Consider the following 19,033-nt stretch of genomic DNA (forward strand, 5'->3'; position numbering starts at 1 on the left):
GAAAGATCATTCGCAAGAACGTTATATTATGGAGTGGAGAAAATGGATTGAGTATATCCAGAACAAATATGGGACTAAAAAGTTTCATGTAGCATTTGAATAAGTCTACTTGCATTTTTATGTGCTTTAGAACTGCTAGGTTGGCAGAAGCTGGGACGAGTAACAGGCGCTCACTCTGTTACGCGGCACTCGGGATTCGACCCGCCAAACTGCCGACCTTCCGATCGACAAGCTCAGCGTCCTAACCCACTGAGCCACTGTGTCCCTACATTTAGATTATCATAGTTCAATTTCTTTCTTCCTCACCATCTTATTTTTTTGTCCAGTTATCCCCTTCTCTACTCCTTTTTTGATATTATTCAATAAAGTATGGAATTCTTCTCTCCTCCCTGTAATTTTCCATTCATCCAAGCTGCCTAGGAATCAATGGACAGTGACTGTTATGAATCGAGACAATTATTATGGAGTAATAATAATATCCCTTGATGTGGTTGTGGGAATTGTATGCTCTGAGAAAATGAGAGCTATGCCACTAGATAGTTACTTCTCAGACTTCTCAGTTACTTCAGAAGATTGTTGTAAATGCAGGTTGGAAAGAAAGGGATTATGTTTAAACCTCCCAAAATTCCTTATAAATAATTATAAGCCTATATTATTTTTAAATGCCAAAAATATGTAAAATATAAAAAAATTCTAAATGTATCCATCAGTCCAAAAGGGGTTATGATGTCCAACCATCTGAAAATGAATTTCAGCTTTTTGCTTTGATATGTGGTTGATGATCATTGGTACTGCACATGAGAGTCACTTATCACATTTTTTGTGTCCCATAGAGTGATGTAATAAGAAAACCCCAAGGTCAAATTGAATTAAGTGCATCCAGCCGTATTGTAAGAGGTGATGGAAAACAAACAGTCCAGGTATTTCCTTAATTTAACATGTTTCATGGGATAGCAGAATAGCAGTCATGTGTACACCAGGATGTAATTTTCCCTTTTTCTTCCAATTGACCTGTGATCTTATTACAAACTATTCATGAAGAAATAGATACTGGTAGACATCCTGGACAGTTGCAAGTTTCCACATTTCTTTTGTGGTTATAGGAAAGTAACATTTGACTGAAACAAATTTCCCCATTAGCAGCGCTCCCTGAACAACCCATTGGGATACACAATTATGGATAGCGCTTTATTAGACGTGCTGCTTAATGAAGTTTATTTTAGTTGAAATCTACACCAACTGCAATTTTTCAGGCCGAACAAAAGGAATCAGTAATAGGTAGGAACCATGCTGAGAAAAAAACGAGGTAAAGAGATAAGGTGTCTGAATGAGGTCTCGGACTTGAATGACATCTTTGTTCCTTTCTAAACATTAGGAAGGAAAAACTTGCTGTGCAAAGATGGGGATTTCCCTATGTGTGTCAGAAAGTATGTGTACATTCTAGGGGAATTTGTATGTACACACACACACACACACACACACACACACACACACATATATATACACACACACACCCTTGGAACTATTAAATACATTCTCTGTTTATGTGGGAAACAAAGCACAATCCATTTTCATTTTAAAATGGAAGTTGTGAATAAAGAGAAAATAGGCAACTCTGTTTCCGCCTTCTTTCACACTCTTCCAGATGTTTATCTTTGAGATTGCTGATCATTTGGCACAAGGGATGAAAATAGACTGACCTCCTTTTCCAAATCTACCCTCCATCCCTTTTTATTCAAAGAAGAGCCAGCGAAGACCTTTCCTCTGAATCTGACCCTTAATACTTTCAAATGTATCTGAATGAGTTCCTGTCCTGGCTAGCGTCTATGGGAATTTTGAAGACAAATCATGAATTTATGATGTAAAACAGTTATTAAGAAATTCATAATAAATCGTTGTGATAGTTTTAAATTCCTAACAATGGCTTCCTAACAAAAAGATTAGAATTTTGGACTAGGACTAGAACTAGGTACACCAAATTAAAATCTCAAAGTTTATAGCAGGATCCTGGACAATTGACATCAGCTATAATTGTAATTAGTTCTCAGCTTATGACTACAATTGGGATTGGAACTACTGTCACTGAGTGATGTGATTGTTAGGTGAGTTGCACCTGATTATACTATTATTATTTTTTTTGCCACAGCCAATATGCAGCCATTAAGTGAATCTGGCTTCCCAAATAACTTTGTTTTTTTGGAAGCTCCCTGGAAAGATCACAAAGGGCGATAACATGACATTGGTCCAATGCAACCGTTGCAAATACATGTTGGTAACAAAGCACCAAAGTCATGATTATGTGACTGCAAAGATGCTGTCATGTTATAATTATTTCTTAGCACCGTTGTAACTTTGAGCTGTCATTAAATGAATGGTTATAAGTCCAGGACTAACCTGTATGTCATATGCTTTTAATGAGGATAAAATATGGTTGAGAAAGACCCATAAAGACCACCTTGAATTCCCATCAAAGATTTAGATACAAACACATTAATAACCTTCATTTCAGACTATATTTATTATGTTTTATATTGGTACCAATCAGGTAAAAATGTGCCAGTTACCTTCAGTCAAAGTGTTCTGTTTCTATTGCTCTTCAGCTGACTACAGAAAAACGAACTTATTACATGACTGCAGATTCCCCAAATATCTTAGAAGAATGGATCAAAGTATTACAAAATGTCCTTAAAGTACAAGCGGCAAGCCCACTTTTTATTCAACCAGATATTAAACCAGCAATGAAAGGATTGCTTACTAAGGTAAAAGACAACTTTATTTTTATTTTTATATTTCAAGAGTTTTTGTTTAGAAAACTGGGTATTTTAATTTTATTAATTACATCAAAAAATTAAATTTCTGTTAAGTTTCAGGATTATTAATTAGTAAATTAGTAATCCAAAAATTGGGATGTTTTTTTTTCAAAAAAACAAAGGGTTTAATAGACCTATGTCTCATGAAAGTTTCACTACTCTTAAGGCAGCAGAAGGGCACTAAAAAAATATGCAGGTTTGGGTGTGTTTGGGAATTTTTTGCTACGGACAGCAAAGCCTTATAGGATTTAATTTTATTTATGTCCTTTGGTTTTTAGTTCCTATATTTCTTGAATGTAATGAATAGAACATTTAGAAACTACAGTACTATATATGGCTGCTCTGGTGGTAATAACTTTCCTGTCCTGTTTCACAATATTGCTTTGATACAGAAAATGATAAAATTGTTTTTTTAAATAAACAGATACATAAATAATTCCCTTAGAACTGAGGATTAGTTTTCGTTTTTCATTACTACTTGGGTAAGTTTGGAATACTTTAGGTTTTTCCTGTTAATTCTGGAGGCTAAATTAAGTACCATTTAATATGTCTTTGCATTTAATCAGGGACCTTTTTAAAATGCAGATAGTATCAGGTAGATATTAGAATATCAGCAAGCATGGGTACAAAATGTAATGCTTCTTTTTCTGCCTTTATGAAGAAAACTTCTCATGCTATTTATTTTTGGAGGAAAGTAGCCATTGGTTTGGTATTAAAAATTCATTGCTCTTTTTAGTTAGCTATTAGTCTTTAGTTCATTTTAAAAGTTAGCTAATGAAATGCCAGTTTTTGAAAAAGTTTTAAGATTAACCTAGCACTTGAAATCTGTCTTTGTGTTCCAAGCAGACTGGCAAAAAATAGAAGTAAAATATTACCAGGAAGGTATATTTTTTAAAAGAAATATACAAAAAGCATTGTAATAAAAATCTCCTTTTTATAAGGTTCCCCAAGTATAACATGAAACCTAAACTCCCATGATCCTCCTTCTTCTATTGCAACTATATTCAGAAGTTTTTTGCCATTTCATCTGAAGTTAGAAAAGGTATAGTTGTTGAAAAGAACTAATGTAATGCTTCTATTAATGAGGTTATCTATGTTTAAATGACCATAATTAAATTAAATTAAATTGGTTAGGTTTCGACAGGACTATAAATCATTAATTGATTGATTTAATACTATCATGTTGGTGTTAATTCTTAGAGATGACATGGATAGATTTTCTTCAGAATAATCTGTCTTCACTTTAGGTCTCTTAAAGGTACAGTTCTAATCAAAACCATCTACACTGGCACTGGCTATCCTCCTTATTTTTTGTTTTTAACTTTTCCAACATAAAGATAATTGGGTCTCCACATGATGTGTCCAGAATGATAGTCATTAAGTCTGGTCGTTAATACTATGCATGAAAATTCCAGTTTGATTTATTCTCTGATCAATTTGGCTGCCCATTACACCCTTAAAATTTTCTCTAGTCCATGAAGTTCAACTGCATTGATACTCTTTCTGCCCTGTTTCTTCCAAATCCAGTATTTGTTTCCACAGATTGTGATAGGAAAAAACTTTGCCTAAAGATTAATCTAAAGCAGAACTGAAAACTACTGATTTGAATCATGTCAAGGCAGGAAAAGAATCCAGAATGAGGCTAAGGAGCTTATTTCTTGTATGTTCAAGTGCAGCTAACTATTTATATTTCATATCAGTTTTATATGTACTATATAGTAAAGTTCAGCTATAAAAGTAACTCATATATAATTGTCTGCCTGTTTTGGGGTCATTGCTTCATAAAAATTTTCAAAAATACAGCACTTTGCTGAAGAATTGTAGCTTTGTTGTTACAGTACTGTAGCCCAGTACTATAATGTTTTAAATACAGGATAAAAAAGAATCTTTCATTGCCCTTCTGCATAAAATATTTCATTTTATTTGCAGGTGAAACATGGATATTCCAAAACAGTATGGTGTATGCTGTTTGGGAAAACTTTATATTATTTCCGAAGCCATGAAGATAAGGTATTTTTTTTTATGTATTAAGTGTCAAGTTTCCGACGTATGGGCTTTTCAAGTGACTCTGAGGCGTTGTTTACCTTAAAAGTCCTTTATTAGCCTATTGCTCGAAGGAAGCTGGAATCTGAAATCTCCGCCCCTTGCACAATATATTAAGCACAATTCTCCACCTTTCTAATTTTGTCATTAATCATATTCTCCAATTAATTTAAAGAATCAGCTTCCCCTCCGTTAGAAGAACCGCCAAAGTCTTATCTTCTTTAGAGAGACAAATGGCCTTCAAAATGCATTCCTACTCTTCCCTCCCACCAATTTTAAACTAAAACAATACACCAGTCTTAAAGCAATACACAGGTTTAACGTATGAAATAGCTACTTCTTCATCTCATGTCAAGCAATAACATTCGATGTTAGCAGCGTTGACATTAAGCAATTATAAGTTACCTTGGTGAGCCATGATTTTATATCAGTTTTTATATTAAGGTATATTAAGATTTTATATCTTAACCTGTTTTTTCAGACTTCCTTTTGTTTTATGTAGTGTGTATTTTACATTTAAGTGTGTTTAAAACAAATTCCCATGTCCAAATGCATAGTCTATATGTGTAAGAATATATATCCAGACATTTATTCAGATTTTCTTAATTTTCAATCTACTGTAAGTTCTCCCCCCCCCAAAACAACAACAACAACAACAACAAGTGGCTGAAACAGAAACAGGAGGCAAGGAGAAGGTACTGGTTCAAGAGGGAACAGGATAAGCAAACTAGTCCTTTCATCTCTTGTCACCTTTACATGTAGAACATGAATGTCTCTGCAGTGGAGAATCTCCACTGTCCTTGAGGGTTCTACATATGAATTACAATTCTGGAGAATGGAAAACCGATGTAGATAAGCAGGAAATACACACACACACACACACAAACACACACAAATACATACATACACAAAGGACACATATATGTAAGTGAAGTTCTATTTTGCAATCACTTTAGCCAGCTAAACACTGAAAGGAGGAATTCATCATTTCTTAATCCTTTCCTTACTCCATTAATTATGCACCGCTGTAACTAAAATAAGCAGAATAAAATCTGTCTATCTAGTTTCAGTCATGAAGTGAGAAGTATGTTTAACTCGATCATAGCAAGATTAATGAACTAGATTTTAATACAGCTCTGTTCTAATATAAATGCCCTTACTTCTAGTTTCCCTTGGGCCAGATAAAGCTGTTAGAAGCTAAAGTCGAAGAAGTTGATCGATCCTGTGATTCAGATGAAGATTATGAAGCCAGTGGTCGCAGCTTATTATCAACACATTTTACCATTGTCATCCATCCTAAGGAACAAGCACCCACATATCTCCTCATAGGATCCAAGTATGAGAAGGTAGCAAATGTTCTATTGTCCCAAGACTTTGCAGCCAGCTTTCATCACTTACTCACAGAAAAAACACCTACAAACCTGTATATTGAGGGGTAAAATAGTATCTGGACCAAGCTAATAAATAAAGTGGAACTTTAACAGATTTTATAATTCTACATAATAATTTACAATAGCAGGAATTACTTCCAATGAGCATTGTGTTTTCCCTTCATTAGAAAGAGCTGCAAGGAGAAGTTGAAAGTTGCAGAAAGATAGAAGCCAGCCAAACTATCATTTATGAAGATAGATTGTATAATTCATAACTAAGCTACTTTGGATAAAGTAAAAGCAGAATTTATACTTGGAAGTGGGTATACATGACCAGAGGAAGAGAAGCTTTTTCTAACTGTGTTTTACTTTACATTTGAACAGAATGACTATGTGAGATGTTAACTTGCTAAATTATCTTAAAATGCGTTCAGACTTTTTTTATTTGGATAATTGACTAAAATATGTCATAAAGTACATTGAAAAGTTTGCAATAGTGGTGAATATCTGTTTTTAAGGTTTTTAAGACTTTCTGGAATTAGTTTTTTAGTTTTTATTTTCAGCAACAAACTTGATGCATATATCTCTATCTAAAGTTTCCTTTCTTCTGCCATTTTATATTTTGTCCACATACACACACTTATGTGTTAATAATTAAATTGCTATTTGGAGTGAGAGATACAATAATATTTTCTTATCTGTCATTCAATTTTATACTTTCTTCATTGTTGCCAATTTGTTTGTCCTATAAATTGTCTAACAGATGATAACGTTGCCTGGAATATTTGTTGAGAAGAAGATTCCATTGTTGAGAAGAAAATTCCATTAAGTTTAATTGAGCTTATTCCTATATAAATTGTATATTGAAAGACTAATCAGGATATAATTTAATGATTGAAACTGAAAGATTAGGTACTAGAAGTTTGATTACACACTAAGAAAATGTACTTTATTTTGCATTTTGTGGTGTAAATTTGTATTGGATAATCTCAGTTGAGGTTCTTAGTGGAAATAAACATAACTAATACTTTGATTAAATTGAATTGTAGAACTGTAATATATTTTTGAAATTAAAGTTATGTATAAATATTTTGATCAGCAGTTTTTCATATTTTTTTGAAAGTTTTAAGTGAAACAAATTATGTTTGATTTCATAGGATACTTGGCTTTATTATCTCACCGTTGCTGCTGGAAGCACAAATATAAATGTTGGGACAGAGTTTGAACAGCTTGTCTGCAAACTGTTAAATACTGAAGGAGAACCCAGTAAGCCAATATCTTTTCTGCTACCAATCCTTGTTATCAGGATGTACAGTTGCTGCTGCTTTAAGAGTGAATGGATTCCTTAAAGCAGCAGAATCAGTTTTTCAGGCTGATTAAATGAAGAGCAAAGAAGTACTTGTATGAGTTTCCAAAACACTTTTTAAAATCAGCTGCAAAGGGTGTGCAGCCCCATTAGCCAAATTTTTTAAAATCACAAATACAAGAAGACTGTTGAAAGCCTCTGTAGTATGGCTTATAAGCAACAAACTTGACTATGGAATTTTTGTCCTTACCTATTGCTTTAGGAAACATCAATGGCTGTTAGTCAACAGCTGATGATATCTCAGAGTCCATAGAATCAAATTGTGATGCAAGTTCCACATTGTTATCTATATGCACATGCAGAAAAGGAATAGAACTTGCATTGTGGCATCATGTTACTTATTCATCATTTACTCTCTTTACCTGCCACCACGCATGTGGCAGCCATTTTCTTTAAAATTAATGTTGGATATATCTAAATATGTATTTATAACAGTATATTAATTTTTCAGTTACTGTAAATAAGTTACACAGCATAAGATGCTACATCTAGAATTCAACCAATTTTAATTGATGGTCTCTAATTATTCAGAAGCATGCAGATTGGAGAAAAATGCATTATTCTTTTCTATAAATCATTTATTACAATAACAGCGGGAGCAGTGGAGTAATATTTCTAAATGAATACTTAAAATATATATATGGAATGCTGTCAGTACGTTTCTTTTAGTTTTCATATAACCATATTAGGGTTATTTAAACTGCCTTTCAAGTTAGCTGTCATAGTTTGACTTAGTAGACAATCTGCAGCCCAATTAACTAATCAAATCTTTAAACTTTTGACATTGTCAGTAGCATTGTGATATTTACTAGACAGGAGTGCAGCAGCAGCATATTAACATTTTCAGTAAAAGTGATATATTGCTCCCTGGAACTTTAAAGTAGTGCATATTGAAGTTTTATCCACTTTGCAATTGAAGTAAGTATATATGTTTTTGTGGGCAGTGCTCATTTGCAAGAAATAACATGTAAAGTATTAAACAATGTTGTGATTAAATAACATGGAAATTAATTTTGTATGCTTCTGAATAGCCTGTATTGATATAATGCTGGACTATGTATTTTCCTAAAAATACACATATATGCTAGAGTTTATACACATACTTGTATAACACATAAGCATGTTATCATATAATATCCCAAGTAATTTGTTATTTTCTTAATTCAGTTCTTCATAATTGATAGCCGGTTACTGTTGGTGATCTGGGATATATGTGGTTACAGTTTTTTAAATATGGTCATTATTCCATGAAATTGCAAATCATTCTCTCTCACAAAATCTTGCCTAAACTCTTGCAAAATTCCAGGGCGAATCCCTAAAATCTTGTGATATTTCTTGATTTCAGTATATATTTATGTATTAATTAATTTGGTGCACTGTTGAAGGAGATCAGCTTCTCTAAAGCATATATAGCATTGATGTAGAGGAAGAAAATCCAGTTATAAGGAAATTGTGTCAATAGAATCAACCAAAATGACATTATTTAATTTAAGACTTTGCAAAGTTTTGCACCAGAATACTTTATTAGGTCAATATACTATTAAATAGGGACGCGGTGGCTCAGTGGGTTAGGACACTGAGCTTGTCGATCAGAAGGTCAGCAGTTTGGCGGGTCGAATCCCGAGTGCCGCATAACAGAGTGAGCGCCTGTTACTTGTCCCAGCTTCTGCCAAACTAGCAGTTCGAAAGCACGTAAAAATACAAGTAGAAAAATAGGGACCACTACGGTGGGAAGGTAACAGCGTTCCGTGCGCCTTTGGCGTCTAGTCATGCGGGCCACATGACCACGGAGACGTCCTCGGACAAGCGCTGGCTCTTCGGCTTTGAAACGGAGATGAGCACCGACCCCTAGAGTTGGAAATGACTAGCACGCATGTGCGGGGGAACCTTTACCTTTACCTATACTATTAAATACTATTAAATTTTACTTAGGACTTTTAAGTAGCACATGGGTATGTGTGGTAATTTGTTTGGGCTCCCTTTTTAATTTCCAGCTTCTCAGATCTGGAGGCATCCCACTCTTTGTCATAGCAAAGATGGAATTACTTCTCCTCTTACAACCCTTCCATCAGAGGCTCTGCAAACAGAAGCTATAAAATTATTCAAGGTAACCATAATGCAACTTTTCCTTTTCAATAATAACTTTTTCAGAATTTTTCCCTTAAAATATCCTGTTTAAATATTCAGTCACTTAATCATAGTAACTTGTGACTGGAATGGTTTATAAGCCTAAGAAGGGAGGGAGGGAGGGAGGAAACAAACAATCATTAACCCTTGCTTCCAACATTTCCTTTTATCTTTACATATAATTAACATATCAGACTAGGTAATTTTAACTTATTGGAAGTTACAGTGCAGTCTGTTTTGCAAATATTAAGTATGTAACACATCAAAGATAAATGTGTAAAGAAGAAGCTTAAATTATAAAAATCCAAATCTTTTTGAAAAAAAAGTCAAGAATGCATTTACTATGGCAGCAGCTGCATAAAAGAAGATCTGTTTTAAGCAAAGGTTCAGAGTTCTACCATAAAAACTCCACTCTGGCTTTTAAATGATGAAAAAATGATCATTTCTGTATTTCTAAAGATAATTTTTGATAACTTTCCAAAGTGAGAGTGTTCGATACCCACAAAGGAAATTCTCTTTTGGCAATTATTTGTCACGCTCAACTGAAAGGATAGTTACTAAAGGCCAAGCTTTACTTTTGAATAAGTATTATACTTAATTTGAATAAGTACTTACAGGCTACATGTAACTTATACAATATATCATACTGGCTCCCTTATTATGAAGGAAAAGTAATCCATATTTAATAAGAGGATATTTCAGTTATTATATTTATGACTAACAGATTAGGAAATAATAATGTGAAAAGCCTTAGTCACTGTCAATCAGGATAAACAATATAATTTTCAATGAACAAATATGATAACATTGCATAAGATAATTGTATGATCCAAGAAGACGAGGAGCTAAATAGCAACTGATCTTAGTTGAGCCAGTAAAAATGAGTTTGTTTCCTCACCATTTCTCAGCATTCTTTGAGTCTGGTGGGAATAAAAGAAAGGGTAACATTAGCTGCTAGCCACTATAACAGTAAAAGACAAGGAACTGATTTTCTTCTTTCAGTGTTTGTTTCTGTCCAATAGACACGTTATCTACAGCTGATGTGGATTTGTTATTCAAAGAGTTTTGAGTAATTGGGTTTTTAGTATGATGAAATCAGAGTCGATGTAGCACTTTGAAACTTAAAATGCACAACTGAAGTTCATCTGTGTTACGCTTTTTTTTAGACATGCCAGTTGTTTATCAATGCTGCTGTGGATTCTCCTGCTATTGACTATCATGTGTCTTTGGCCCAAAGTGCATTGCAAGTCTGTCTCACACATCCAGAGCTTCAGAATGAAATCTGTTGTCAGTTGATAAAGCAAACAAGAAGACGACAGCCACCAAATCAAATAGGACCAGTTCAGGTGCTAAGCATATTATAGCAAATATCTGTCACTCCTGTGCTGAGGATGGATGGTATAGTTTTTTTTTAATAAAAGTGGATGCTCCCCTATTAGAACCCTTAAAAATGCAATAAAATGTGATAAAAATAGTCTATTTTACTCTCTTAATTTTATCACTTCTCTTAAATAACAATTAACCTTGTTTCATCTCCAAAGACATTTCATTCCAGATAATTCCTTAATGTCACTTTCCTTTCCAGTTGTTATATACTGTTTTCTGTATTATTAAGCTAGAGTATAGAAAAGCTATGAAACAGCAAAATGAAATGAGCACAAATGTACTGTGTGAATGCAACACTGTCATTTAAAAATCCTTTTCACTGAGTCTTGGCTATATTAATTTAACATATATTCATTTGAAGAGTGTACTTACACTGGAAAATTTGTGATGAATTATACTATTATATAATATGTAACAAACAGTTTTGGCTTGTTAAACCAACTGACAAAACAAATACGTATTATATTTCTAATACTAGATTTGGGAGTTTACATTATCTGAGTTTTATGGGAGTTTTCCCTTTTCCCTTCCTATTGTAGTCTCCTGTCTATTGTCTGATTTGTTTATCTTCGCTCTAATCTTACAAAAGTATACACAAAACTAATGTCTTTAAACTGGATTCTCAGTGGTTTGGTGTCTATTATTTTCATAGGGTTTGCTTGAAGACAATTTGATCCTGGGAGAAACTTGAGGCAATGATTCTGCTTTTCTTTCTTGATTAGGCCTGGCAGCTTTTAGCACTCTGTGTTGGACTCTTCCTCCCACAGCACCCATTCCTTTGGTTCATCAAACTTCATTTGAAGAAGAATGCAGATTCCAGGTATATCTTACGAAGAATAATGTCACTGAAATCTAAAAATTGCTTTTTATTATTGAAATATTGAAATAGAATGTAACACAGAAACAAAATATATTATATCACATATAATAATTTAATTATTATTCTGACCTCAGTGAAATAACCTCGAATGCTGTCACCAGCATTCTTTTTTTTACATTTAAAATCCAACTTGGGCTCCAAATTGGAAAGTTAATAGGCTTGTTGAGGCAGGACCAGGTTATGGCTAAGGCTAAGAAGGCACTGGCCTAAGGTACGGAAGCTAAGGGCCCTCCAATGCTGCCTCCTCTTCCAAAAACAAAGACTATTTTAAAAATGCAAATCTTTGCATTGGCAGGTAGCACCATCAGTCATTGTGGCCCAAGGGTGCCATATACCCTTGAGCTGGTACAACTTTTAAATTACTGTTTTGCATTTCATATATGTGTTTCACAGCTCTGTTTAAAGAAATTAGGAAAGGTATAAAATATTTAATAAAATATATCTTGAAAATTTAAATACTAGAATGAAATTTGGCTGCCTTTTTCTTGACATCATTCTCTGTTAAAAGAGAGGAGACAATCAGTAAATGGTTAATCCATAGTTCACAAGAAAGATGGAGTCATTCCATTCATATTTTGATTAAGGCTATGAACCATTAGATTTCCCAGTTTGGCTCTACCTTTTGCCCTGTCTTGTAGCCTTTATGTTATTCTTCAGTTTGAACCACACATTTCTAAAAATAAATTTATTCTGACTTTTTAAATTCGTAATAATTATCTCAATTCTCATTTTTCCTGCTTCAATCTGGCTTTAAAAAAAGATATATTTGTTCTCATTGCTTCAGCAAGCAAACAACTTAAAAGCTTGAAAAAAAAACCAACAACCCAGTTCTTCAGCACATTTGCAAAGTACTTATAGAAGGTGTCCTTATGCCAGTCTGGAACTCTGTATATCAAATCTAAATTCATGTATATAATTGACAGATCTGTACTATGACATATTGAACAGTTTTAAACATTAACATGACCATTTGACATCAGTTTTAAAATATGAAGCCATAAAGACTTGCTTTGTATTTACAGGACTGAATTTGGAAAATATGCAATTTACTGTCAACGATGTGTAGAAAGAACACAACAGAATGGTGACAGAGAAGCCAGACCATCAAGAATGGAAATTCTTTCAACACTTCTAAGAAATCCCTACCATCATTCCTTGCCTTTTAGCATTCCAGTACATTTCATGAATGGCATATACCAGGTAAAATTAAGCATAAAATAATGTGCCATTATAATGGGAGGATAAAATTACAAATGCCACAGATATTTAAAGATTTCAAGGTTTAATTGTCTCCTTATTGATAAACAGATAATTTTCAATCTGAATGCATGTTTGCGTGTGCACATTTTTATTCATTTGACCAGATAAAATGAATATAAATTTTAATTAGAAAAACAATTTGCAGCAATTTATAATAAATGATTCATACTGGCTTTGGTGTTATGTGCATTTGTTTTATGGTATTGAAGGTTTCTGAATGTCACATTGGAGGGTAGTGTGGTCTTCAGAAGACATAATTATGATTATGTGTGGTGCTTGTAGTAGACATAATTTCTTTCTTCTGACGCTTCCAGAGGACTGGTGATTTCATCTAGCCAAGAGAAATCCACTGCAACCAAGCAAGTACAATAAGGAGCAAATATAGCGTATATCTACAGGAAGAAGAGAGTGTTCACAGGCTCTGTAATATATCTTTCAGTTACTGTAGATTCAAAATCTTATTATTAATTGGTGCATTGTCTATGGCAATGGAAGAGAGAGAGAGAGAGAAAGAAAGAAAGAAAGAGAAAGAGAGATGTATGCAGTGGTGGGATTCAGCTGGTTCGCATCACTTAAGCAATTTGTTATTGCCCAGGCCCAGAATGGACTTCTGGAGGCAGCATCCACATAGAGAACCAGTTGTTCACATATTTGAATCCCACCAATGGATGTATGTATATGTGTGTATATATGTATGTATGTTTGATGCTGGATCAGAATAAACATGTCTGCTTAATAATATGGAAAATGTAATTCTAGGACTCAGCTGGTGCTATTTTGGAAAATATGTCTCTTTGACTGTACCCATGTTTTTATTTTTACATTTGGTATAATTTTCCTTAGGTCTATATTTATATTTTCTGTATGATTTGGATCCATAGATGTCCTTCTTACGGGGTAGAACATCCTTGAAGCCAGTCCTCTACATCTTACTTTCACACTTTCAGCATGATAGTTGTTACTTTAAAATCTAATATTCCACTTTGGTGTAAAATTAATTGATGTAAAATTTATGTGGCCTGCACAGGTTGTTGGGTTTGATGCTTCTACCACAGTTGAAGAATTTTTGAACACACTTAATCAGGATACAGGAATGAGAAAACCTGCGCAATCAGGATTTGCTCTATTTACTGATGATCCTTCCGGCAAGGATATTGAACATTGTCTTCAAGGAAACATCAAGGTGAGCAACTATTTTAATGATAAAATATATATTATTTACAGATAAGAAAATTAAGATTGGAACTATAGTTTAATTTTTTTTCTTGATGCAAACAAAATAAAGTAGCTTAATAAATATGAAGATTTTTGTATTGTTCTGTTAAATTTTGTTCATAGTTTTCATAAAGTTCATTAAAATATAATTTGAAAAGACTATCTGTAAAAATGTTCAGTGTTTTCAGTCTAATATGAGTGTAATACTCTGTCATAGCTGATCTGCATGACATTGTTAAGGGCCAGTAAAACAATTCCCCCTTGTTCTTACTTTATTCTAAAAAGATGTTTAGGTAAATATCCTTTCAACACAATAAAATAATTTTTAACCAAAATGTACAATATGGGGCAACTGATGGAGTAAACATGTTCTTCATGGCTTTCCTTCTAGATCTGTGACATTATTTCTAGATGGGAGCAAGCCTCTAAAGAGCAGCATCCAGGAAAATGTGAAGGGACAAGAACAGTTAGGCTTACTTACAAAAATAGGTATAAAACAATGAATTTCTATCTATCTTCTACCACTTTAGAATAGAATACCTTGTTTTCTGCATGAAGCTAGTTTTTAAGATTCTTGACTGCTTAACTGCCTTTGATCAGGCTTTCAGCAATATATAGTAGTTATTAAAATGTTAAAGGATGCACATTGAAAGTGCATTATACTTCTGATCTCTTATCTCTTTTTCTCTTTGAAAAACTAGAAGGGAAGAAACAGGTCAAAAGATCTAGGAAGATCCACCAGAATTCTCCTTTCTTAGCTTGCATATCTCCTAATAAGAATGTTCAAAAATTCAGAAAGAGGAAACTAAAGGTACCATCTTAATTGGATTCCATCAGAGAAGGTCATTTCCACATTGAAAGCAACTTGTAGGCAGAGATCGTAGTGCAGCAAGGAGAAACAAAGAGAAACTGGTTCTCTTGTCTACAATCTTCTGGTCTTGTGTTCTGAGAAAGGAGGTGTCCTGCTAAACATGGACATTCAGATTATTATCTTAACTTTGTCTTGGTTGCCTTTTTTATCTCCTTGCCTTATTTCTTGTGATTTTCTCACTGCATGGCTACCTTATATTTTCTTTTCCTATAAAAGTTTTATAATAGTGACATTTATCTAGAGCCTGTATGAATATCACATTAACAAATGTTTCTTTCATTGCATCGTGCCAATGTAGTCTTAAAATTTATCTCTCTTGATATTTCTACATAGGGCATAATTTTCCATGAATTCGGTTTAAAAATGATCAGACTTCTTTTTAGTAGTCTTTAAAATGTGTATTACTAGAACTGACTGTATATATATTTCAGTACCTTATAATTTATTCCCTGCACATACTGCACATACTATGTGATTATCAGCATTTAACATATCACTGTTTTCTTTCACAGGCTCTATTTTTCAGTACAAATCCGGGAAGAGACAGAAAGAGAAAAGCTACTGTTAATGTATCAGACAAATGATCAAATTATAAATGGATTCTTCCCTGTAAATAAAGATCTGGCACTAGAATTGGCAGCACTTCTGGCCCAGGTAATTATGTTTGTGATTTTCCAGTTGTCTGCCTTTTACGTAGATTTCTTTTATGATATAAAGCATGGATAAATCAATTACTCTTATGTTCTGAAATGTTAGGCTGTATGCATGGAATAATTTTTTTTTATCTGAACCAAAACCTCATCAGATTGGTGAAATTCAACATTTTATTTTCTGGTAATAGCCAAACTGTGAAAGTAAAACAGTGATGTTGGTGAATTGATCCTTAAATATCTTTCCAAATGACAGGTTTTAATGTTAATGCTAAGCAACATTTTCCAAATTTGCTACCAATAATAAAGGTTGTCCAGTCCCACATTATGTATAGGATGATTTAATATTTTTTTGTTTTTTTATTATTATAGTTTATGTGCTACTCTCTTTCTAGAGAATAAAATTGAAAACTTGCTTTTTATAAAATATGCTTTATGTATACTTTTTGTTAATTTAGTTTTTAATGTTTAGGGAATGTGTCAGTTCTAGCAAGATGAGAGGTATACATTAGAAAATTTATCTTAGGCAAACAAAAAGAAAAAGGGTTATGAAATGAGAAGGTCAGTTTGATAAGAAAAATAAACTCCTTTTTAATTATTTTACGGAGTGCTTGAGGAGCACTAAACTCTTTAGGCTGTTTTCAACCATCGAGAAAAAAATGACATTTTCCAAATAGCAAAATACTGTTATTAGGAAGAAAAAGTATTTTCCACAGAATACTTTTAATACAGAAACATTAACATGCCATAAATTAATTTTCTGTGATGCACTTGAGTATCATTTAATAATGATGAAATATATCAATGCCTTTTGAAATAAGGGAAATGGCTTAAAAACAGACATAATTTGCCTTGAAAGGAAGTTTTTCTTTCATAAATAACTGGAGTGGTAGAGTTGATTCAGACTGAACATTGGTATGAACAGAAGTGTGTTTTAGTCCATATCCAGACCAGTATCTCTTGACTGCTGATAGTGATTGAACTTTATGGTCATGATACAAATGGCCCAGCAGTGATTCTCTATGGATATGCAATATATCAACATGTAGTGACCCACGTGACAAATTCAATGTTTGTTGGGTTTGAAAGCAATATTCTGTTTTATATAGTCCAAGAGCAGAAGAATACTGTAGTGCTTTCATCTGAGTTTAATTCTGTATGAAGAAAATGATGGGTGCTGTTCACACACAAAACACCACCATACCACAAACACCAAATGTTTATACAGTAGTTAATTCTACTAGCACTGATAATTTCCGCATCTAAAACTTTCAGCTTCTAAAAATAAGTCATGGAGTTTGCAACAATTATATTTATTAGGATTATTTAAAAGATTACTGAGAACATACACATTACATTATGGACATTAGATTGTAGATGCTTAAGTATGCTGAGGTACTAAGATGCTTTTGTAATCACCTTTTTCATTCACTATTTTTTTCTTATGTTGCTTATCTACAAGGTGGAAATAGGAGATTTTGAAAGACCTTTCTCAACTCCAGCAGGTCAAGTAACTTCCCTGTCAAAATCTAATCAAACTTTAAAACAAGTTATAGAGAAATTTTACCCCAAAAGATACAGAGATAATTGTTCAGAAGAACAGTTAAGGTATGTTATATTTTTTTAAAAGCTACAAATAGAACTACATAAAGATCCCATTAAATGTTGCAGTAATTTTTATTTCTTAGACAGAGACTAGACTAGTTGGATAAATTATTTTAACACACAAATTAAATGTACATGATGGTTTTTATATTTAACATTGGTTCATTTTTATATTTATTATGGTAATTATTGTAGTAGTTGCCTGAAATCTCAGAATATAGGATAGTTAAAGAAATAATGCTGTGCATCCAAACATGACATACCTTGTAAACTGGAAGAGTACTATATATGTGTATTTTCTCAAAATACAGAGATTTTTTTCATTTCTATTGCCAGTAGGCTGGAAATTATCTCATACCATAATCACATTAACTAAATCCAAAATTAAAAAAGTTACAGAACAATGCTACCTCATCATATACAAGTATACATACTTATACACACACACACACACACACACACACACACACACACACACACACACACATATATATATATATCTCCTTAATAATTATAAAAATGTGAATCCCAGACATATCTGTGTAGCAGTATGAAGTTCTCAAACTCCGGGAAGAATACAAGACAGCTGTTTATTGTTAAAATAGTAAAAACAATAAAAACAACTATTTACAAACCTAAAACAACCTAGCTTTCGCTGGTCCACTGCCAGCATCATCAGGGTAAATGCTAGGGGGTAGGGAATTTGTTTATAAACCTTGTTGACTCAGTGCCCTGCCTATTGATCGTGTAATAGGGCCGCCCATCCTAACTAACCGTAAATATCCTAGCTGCCCCGCATCTCCTTGTGCGTGTTCCAGTCCTATTTCTTTCTTCCTGTTGTTCCTTTCTTTGCCCCTTTCACCTCTGTCAATCCTACCCTTCGTTGTTGTGTCTCCTCTCCTGCCTTTTTTATCCTCTCAACCTGTCCTCCTTGCGTCCAGCCATGTGATGCTATTATTATTCCATCTTCCAAATGCCCCCCCTCCCGCAATCATCATAGGTTGCGTGTCCTGGGCTGGCGTTGTATACACCCCTCTATTACCATTCCCCCTTCCTTCTCTAGTGCATCTGTCCATTGTTTACGCCCTCTGCCGTTCAATCCTGCCGATCTCGTCCCCTCTGTTCGTCGCGTGTGGGTATGTGCACACGCTGTGGTGCCCTTCCATCCTGCCTCCATATGCAGTGGGTCAGAGTGACTGCTGGATCATTCTCTGTCTTGTTGCGCTGTCCACTTTCAGCAGGTTGCTCCTCGCGCATAGGCATGTGCATGCGTTGCGGCATCCTACCTCCCTGTCTCATCTGTGTTCGGTCGATTGGAGTGTTTGTGGGGTTATTCCTGATCTTCTTCCACCGTCTGCATTCAATAGGCTGTTATTTATCTTGCTTCTCCTTTCTGCGGGTCGCACCATCCTCCTCTATTTGTTGTTCTTCCTCCAGGGGTGCCTGCACC

General features: G+C 33.9%; 1 protein-coding gene across 5 annotated transcripts in view; it reads left to right on the top strand.

The window, feature by feature from the left end:
• Positions 1 to 19,033, top strand: part of PLEKHH2 (pleckstrin homology, MyTH4 and FERM domain containing H2) — a 70,993-nt gene that overhangs the window by 43,179 nt on the left and 8,781 nt on the right. For 3 of the 5 annotated variants that reach the window (XM_081314432.1, XM_081314434.1, XM_081314433.1), the window contains 13 exons: positions 834 to 920; positions 2,601 to 2,759; positions 4,740 to 4,820; positions 6,020 to 6,199; positions 7,381 to 7,489; positions 9,584 to 9,696; positions 10,883 to 11,062; positions 11,825 to 11,922; positions 13,005 to 13,182; positions 14,270 to 14,425; positions 14,849 to 14,946; positions 15,841 to 15,982; positions 17,441 to 17,586. In XM_081314432.1, coding sequence (XP_081170558.1) covers positions 834 to 920; positions 2,601 to 2,759; positions 4,740 to 4,820; positions 6,020 to 6,199; positions 7,381 to 7,489; positions 9,584 to 9,696; positions 10,883 to 11,062; positions 11,825 to 11,922; positions 13,005 to 13,182; positions 14,270 to 14,425; positions 14,849 to 14,946; positions 15,841 to 15,982; positions 17,441 to 17,586 — 1,727 coding nt within the window. Of the gene's footprint in view, positions 1 to 833; positions 921 to 2,600; positions 2,760 to 4,739; positions 4,821 to 6,019; positions 6,200 to 7,380; positions 7,490 to 9,583; positions 9,697 to 10,882; positions 11,063 to 11,824; positions 11,923 to 13,004; positions 13,183 to 14,269; positions 14,426 to 14,848; positions 14,947 to 15,840; positions 16,010 to 17,440; positions 17,587 to 19,033 lie in introns of those variants that run through there. The other 2 variants (XR_014024679.1, XM_081314431.1) reach the window with 2 other exon arrangements.

Source organism: Vipera berus (genome assembly GCF_964194415.1).
Source record: "Vipera berus genome assembly, chromosome: 1".
In the NCBI taxonomy this organism is placed as follows: domain Eukaryota; kingdom Metazoa; phylum Chordata; class Lepidosauria; order Squamata; family Viperidae; genus Vipera; species Vipera berus.